At 47.5% G+C, this 7,077-nt stretch overlaps 1 protein-coding gene across 1 annotated transcript in view; it reads left to right on the top strand.

The window, feature by feature from the left end:
- KCNG4 (potassium voltage-gated channel modifier subfamily G member 4) overlaps positions 1 to 6,835 on the top strand; it is a 29,631-nt gene extending 22,796 nt beyond the window's left edge. The window contains exon 2 of the mRNA XM_001509318.5: positions 3,134 to 6,835. Coding sequence (XP_001509368.5) covers positions 3,134 to 3,910 — 777 coding nt within the window. The 3' untranslated portion in view covers positions 3,911 to 6,835. The remainder of the gene's footprint in view (positions 1 to 3,133) is intronic.
- Positions 6,836 to 7,077: the final 242 nt, after the last annotated feature.

Below are 7,077 nucleotides of genomic sequence, written 5' to 3' on the forward strand. Positions count from 1 at the left end.
ACACTCTCCTCAATATCCATAAAGAGAAAGCAGATCCATTTAAGGTGAGTTGAATGTGAGTTGTGTGAAAGGCCAATCATTTAATTTTCAATAAAGCGTATTTTGCAGACTGCGATTATAGGTTTGAAACAGTGATGTCTAAGCAGCCCTTAGCTTTAAGAGAAACAGCATGGTCTAGTGGCTACAGCCCAGGCCTGGGAGTCAGAAGGACCTGATTCTAATCCCTGCTCTGCCACTTGTCAGCTGTGTGACCTTGGACATGCCACTTAACTTCTCTGCGCCTCAGTTACCACATCTGTAAAATGGGAATTAAGACTGTGAGCCCCATGTGGAACGCGGATGTGTCCAACCTGATTAGCTTGTGTCCAACCTGATCTGCCTCAGTGCTTAGTAGAGTGCCTGGTACATAGTAAGCGCTTAACGAATACTAAATAAAAAAACAAAGCATCAAGAGGCAGAGTGTGCTATGGGTGAAAAAAAAAAAAACAATAGGCAAATGCTTCAGGTTCGCTTCATCCTCTCGGTAAACTCACATTCTCCAAATTATATTTTGCTTCTCTTTATGAAAGGGATATGGAGAAAGTGTTAGGACTGTAAAAAAGATCCAGAAAGGTCCTTTCCCAAGCGCTTATTACAGTGTTCTGCACACAGCAAGCATTCAATAAATTCCACTGATAGATTGATAGACGTGTGGAAGAGGAGCTGTGGGTGCACTGTTCTTCTGGAAAACACCAAGTGGCAAAAACAAAGTTTTACATTCAACTCTCTACAAAACATTAACGGAAATGAAATGGTTCCATTTACCATCCGCAGTCGTTGTCCATCTGCTCTGTGACTCCTTGTAATTCTAGCACGAGATTGGGGGGTTGGCAAAAAATCTGTTTCCTCTACTCTCATTTACGAAGTCCTGCGGATTTAGTGCATCTGAATATAGTCCTCATTTCCACACAGACGTTACCGCTGTTTCCCGGAGATCTATCCCCTCTGAATAATTGCCGTATGTTATTTTTCTCACCACGAAAAGGCCCATAAAATATTTATGCTACCCTTGCTTTTCGGCCGACAGCATTCTGTTCATCGGCTAAGGCCATCACACCTATGTGTTCTTCTGTCTTTTTGTTTCCTCCCCCTCCGTCAGATGTACTAGCATTAGCATAGTGGGTGAAAACATTGAATCCTTCACCTTACACCCAGGGATGAAGTGAGACATTGAGAGGTTCAGTGCCCCCGTGTCTCTGGGATGGGGGAAAGAGGTGGAATAAAAAAAAAAGGGTTGTCAGCGTCATCTTGGAGCCTAGAATGACGGAGGTTTTCTTGCCCAGAAAATTGCAGAAAAGCACAACCAGCTGACCCGGCTTATGTGAGTTCAGGTCAGAGTACTTGTGAACCCTCTGGGGAGCCTCAGAATTAAGCCTGGGGTTCAGGTCAGGCCAGTGTAGACTGGGGAACACCCAGCTGTCCTAAGGGGAAGAGAAGCACTGCAGCTGATCAGGTCAAGTCCTCAGTCAGGGATCCCTCAAGGCCGCTACTTGTTCCAGTGTCTCCCTGGGGTGGTATTAAAGGTCATGCGGATCTGGGAACATTTTGTCTTTGACCCTCCATGAGATCATCGGAACCTGGAGTAGCGAGGGTAGGCTGAGAACGGTCCTAGGTCTCCAGGTGGCCTCGGTCTGGAGGAAGAGACCCGGGTCCCAGAGCGGGCCTCTCAAGGCCTTGCTGGCCCCAGCTCGCACCTCGGTTGTCAGGATACCTCCGGCCACCCCAAAAGTCGGTTATGGTTCTTAAGAGGTGTGCCTTCCTCAGTGGATGGAGTGGTCAAAGGCGCTCCAACTCTGAGCTCAAAACAAGCCATCGACGGTCTCCCTCCTTGGCCCGATAGGTCCCGAGTACTCGCAGTTCACCGGGGTTTGTCCCTCGGCTGTCAAAAGGAGAAGCAGCGTGGCTCAGTGGAAAGAGCACGGGCTTTGGAGTCAGAGGTCATGAGTTCGAATCCCAGCTCTGCCACCAGTCAGCTGTGTGACTGTGGGCAAGTCACTTAACTTCTCTGGGCCTCAGTTACCTCATCTGTAAAATGGGGATTAAGACTGTGAGCCCCACGTGGGACATCCTGAATCCCCTGTGTCTACCCCAGCGCTTAGAACAGTGCTCGGCACATAGTGAGCGCTTAACAAATACCAACATAAAACTCCCCGACGACTAGAAGTTTCCCAGCTCTCGTTATTTCTGTTTGCTCAAAAAGGCTTCATCCCATGGCGAACCAAAAGAATGAAATAACTTCTGGGATAAAGTACCCATCTGTGTGAAATAAATCAACCTCCTCGTGGCACCTGGGGCCACTCCATTCCCTGTTAAGACATAATTCATCAACTCGTTACTGTTATTTTTTTTGGTTTTAATGTTCCCTTTTTTAATTTAATATATGCCATCAATTAGAACATAAGTCCCAGAGAGCAGCGACTGTTTAGCTTCCTTCGCATAACGTCACCTTCATCAGTCGACCGATCATATTTAAGGAGCGCTTACCGTGCGGAGAGCACTGCTTTAAGCACTTGGGAGAGGATAATCTAATAGAGCCGGTAGACATGTCCCTTGCCCACAAGGAGCTTCCAGTCAAGAGGGGATCATCACCGTGAACAACAGCATTTACTGAGCCCCTCCTGTGTTCACAACACCGTGCTAGGCACTTGGGACCATAGCAATAAAAAATAGGCCCTAGAGAAGTCTACAGTTGCATCTAGCCGAGCCCCAAGAATATGACTATGCTACTGGAACGAATCATCATCAGTGGTATTTACTGAACACCCACTGTGTGCACAGCACCGTCCTAGGCGTTTGGGAGAGTACAATACAATATTGTCGGTAGCCACGTCCCCTGCCCACAGTGAGCTTACAGTCTAGAATGCCGTGAGATGGCCTTGGCCTGTCAACATGAACTATTCTCCCCATCGTTCCCACAAGAACTCTGCTGTCCTGGTTCCCCGAAGGTTCGGCTCACCTCATTCGGATGTCTTTTGCCAGAGAAAATGTAAAACTCATCCAGGCTCTCCAGAGGATTTGACGTGAACCATTAAACGTTTCAAACATCTTTTCGATTGACCTCTTCTTCCGTTTGTTTTTGTTTCCCCCCCCACAGGGTGAATGTTCTCAGAAGTGCTATTACCTTTTCATCGTGGAGTCTGTCTGTGTTGCTTGGTTTTCTTTGGAGTTCTGCCTCCGGTTTATCCAGGCAAGAAGTAAATGTCAGTTTTTCCGGGGACCCTTGAACATTATTGACATCCTGGCGATCTCACCTTACTACGTGTCGCTCATAGTGTCCGATGAGCCCGGGGCGGGGAAGGAGAAGGCAAGCGCCAATTCGTACTTGGAGAAAGTGGGATTGGTGCTACGGATTTTGCGTGCCTTGCGGATCTTGTACGTGATGCGCCTCGCCAGGCACTCGTTAGGCCTGCAGACGCTGGGGCTCACCGTTCGCCGCTGCACCCGAGAATTCGGTCTGCTCTTACTGTTCCTGTGTGTGGCCGTCACTCTCTTTTCCCCTCTGGTCTACGTGGCCGAGAATGAATCTGGAAGGGTCCTAGAATTTACCAGCATTCCCGCCTCCTATTGGTGGGCGATCATCTCAATGACGACCGTGGGGTATGGGGATATGGTACCCAGGAGCGTCCCGGGACAGATGGTAGCTCTGAGCAGTATTTTGAGTGGGATCCTCATTATGGCTTTCCCTGCAACGTCGATCTTCCACACTTTCTCTCATTCTTACCTGGAGCTGAAAAAGGAACAGGAAAGGCTCCAGGTACGGCTCAACAGGTTAAATGCCAGCCGTGCTAGTGAAAACGAGATGCTCGGTGAAATGGACAACCTGATTTCAGAAGGCCCCGCCTCACCGGTCAAACAGATTCCCACAGGATAACGATGACCTTCACGTGAGAGACATGCAACATTTCCCGGAAAGGACAGAAACCCAGGGTCATTTGCCACTTGCACTCCATCGCTGCTGACCGAAACTGATCGACTAGATTGTCCAGGCCAGAGATCATCCTTCGGTAGAACTCTCGGGTCTTATATCCAGGGCTCCGCGCACTAGTGTGGGAACCGTTAGGGGGGCACTCGATAAGGTCCATTCCTTTGATTCTTGCCTCTCTAAATAGCTAAGCTTAAAATAACGATGGAGTTTGACTTTATCCGCCCCAGTCTTTTAGTCGGCGCTTCCATCAGCTTATAAGTGGACCCTATACTAAATCTCTGATTTGCCTTGAATTCCCAATATTCTCTGTACTTAAATACGCGAGCCAAGCATGGAATTCCAGGAGGGCTGCTTGTCACTGCTCTTTAGGGAATTGGACCTACAAGGAAGCCATTACTGCAGATATGCATTATAGATACATATGCATTATAGCGATATATCCAAAGGCACTAAGAGACCTTAAATAAAAGCACATGAAATCTTTTTAACAACGAGCCTGCATTTAGGTGATCGGCGAATTAAAAAAACACAAAACTGTACTGCTCTTCTAGAAGACTTCCACAGAGGACTAGGTAACTTCAAGCAGCTACTTGAAAACTACCCATTCATTTTTCCGTAGACGATTGTTCAAAAGAGTGTGTCTGGTTTTTCTTAGGCTCCTTCAGGAAATATATAAATTTATGAAAGCCACATAAAAAGATCTAATGATTATCGTGATGAAAATCTGCACATTGGACTGTAATGGTTTCTACGTATTTGGCAAATTTGAAACACTTCAATCTACTAAATGAGAAATCTTCAGGCCATTAGTCATGTATGTCTTAACTGTTCTGTGTTTTTTCAGCTTGTTAACACCCCAAGAGAATTTTCTACCCTCATCCACTTTTGGCCCTGAGAAGTGGACTGACAGCAGCCACACCTCTGCATTCCCATTGGGTGTGATGGGGTCATCTGCCTCCAGCTAGTCACCACATTTTCCTTTTAGGTCTGAGTCACATGACTCTGGGACCGAATTCAGAAAAATTGGAGCTGAGAGTGAATATGATCCTCTTGTGCAGCTTTGGCAACAGGGATTTCTATTATAAACCAACTAGGAAGCTCACTGCCTTCTTGAACTGCACTGAATCAAAGACATTTCTTTGCAAATCTGGTTTCACATGATCACCGGAGTGAGGAATCTTGTGAGGCGGATGACCAGGGTAGAGGTGACCAGATTTTCTGGAGCTCAAAGCGGGACGAGAGATGAGGCCAGTGGTTTAAGCGCTGGTGGAGGAAGAGGGGAAGAGAAGTAGAGGCAGAGAGGGGAAGTGGAGACATAAAGGATTCAGAAGTGGACACAAACAGTGGCAACAGATATACACACAGACCCTCCCAACTTTATATACATTAACACGTGCCTCACAGATACGTTCACAAAGACACACACATATTCACAAAGACGCATACACATTCACAAAGACAAATTCCCTCTTGGTATACATACCTCACAGATGCATCCAGACACACACTCACAAAGACACGTCTGTCTCCCCCACTAGAATGTACACTCACTAAAGCAGGGATCGCATCTATTTCACTATAGCATACTCTCCCAAGGGCTTAGTACAGTGCTCTGTAAAAAGTAAGTGCACATTCAAAATACCATTGGATGACTGACACAGGAATGTACAGACCCTTACGCGCCCACAGAGACCCAAATAAAGAACCGTGATTCCAAGATAGACATGCCCAGCCCAGAGCTGAGCAGTAATAGGAGAAACCAATTAAAAAGAGAGGCTTTTGAGGCCAGGGCCGACTCCTCTGAATTCCCGTTACGGCTGCCCAGACGGAGCTCTAAGCAACCTTCTCCGGGGCTGGTGGAAATAGGAACTTCAGAGAGATAGCAGCAGTAGTTACGCTCGACCACAGCTCCCTGCAGCATCCTCCGCCCCCCATGCTGGACTTCCCGGAGTGCTCTGTTGTTACCACCGTCACTCAAAACTAAAATTTGGACTTTTGCTGGTCCCCTGGTGGAGGGTGGGGACAAGGGAATGACAGAGTGGTGGTCTAGAGGAGGGTGGGACAGAAAGACTCATTCGTACAGGGACCATTTGATTATTTAAGATGGCGGAAGGGTGACAGGATTGGGACCATTTGCATTTATGCTGCTTTGACTCCATGAAAGGCAGGAAAGAGCAGTGGAAAAATCAAAGGGAAAAATCATGGAGCAAGAACTTCCCAGTCCCGCTTTAGAAAGGGAGGCGTGTTTTCGGCATTAATCTGAGGTCAATTGAACATTTGAAAGTTCAGGGACCAAACCAAAATATTTGCAAGGAGGGGAGGGAGAGGAAGAGTTGCAAACACTGACCCGAGTGGCTACCCGTATTCCCGCTGCAGCTGGAGTCCGCGGTTGCTTAGACTGTAAGCTCATTATGGGCCGGGAACGGGTCTGCTAATTCTGTCGTACGCTGTCAAGTGCCGAGTGCAGTGCTCTGCACACAGTAAGCGCTCAGTAAACACCATTGATTGATTGACTGAATGATCAGCTACTTTGGCGACCAGGCAACCATCTAATTTTTCCCAAATTTCCAATCCTGTGGAGCAACCTGTGTGATTCTAAGTTTCATTACCTCACTACACCTCAGGCACTTAGGTGCTAATCCTACTTTAAAGGGGACATCGAACTGAGCAACAGATAGTTGCCGCACGCCTTTTCTTAAAATGGCATTTGTTAAGCTCTATGGATACGCATACCAGAAGGTTCTATGGTAGAAGTGGGACATTCTGGAGAGGGTTGTGTCCACGGAGTCACTGTGGATCCGAAATGACTCGATGGCATTTGAAGAAGAGGATTTTGTTAAGCGCTTACTCTGTGTGAGTCACTGTCCTAAGCGCTGGGGTAGATACAGAATAATCAGGTTGGACACAGTCCTCGTCCCACTTGGGGCTCACAGTCTTAATCCCCATTTTCCAGATGAGGTAACTGAGGTACAGAGAAGCGAAGTGATTTGCTCAAGGTCACACAGCAGATGAGTGGCGGAACCGGGATCAGAAGCGAGGTCCTCTGCCTCCCAGGCCCGTGCTCTCTTTCGTCTAGGCCACGCTGCTTTTACCTGCCCAAGAGAAGTCAAGAA

Source organism: Ornithorhynchus anatinus, chromosome 11 (assembly GCF_004115215.2).
Source record: "Ornithorhynchus anatinus isolate Pmale09 chromosome 11, mOrnAna1.pri.v4, whole genome shotgun sequence".
NCBI classification, from domain to species: Eukaryota; Metazoa; Chordata; class Mammalia; order Monotremata; family Ornithorhynchidae; genus Ornithorhynchus; species Ornithorhynchus anatinus.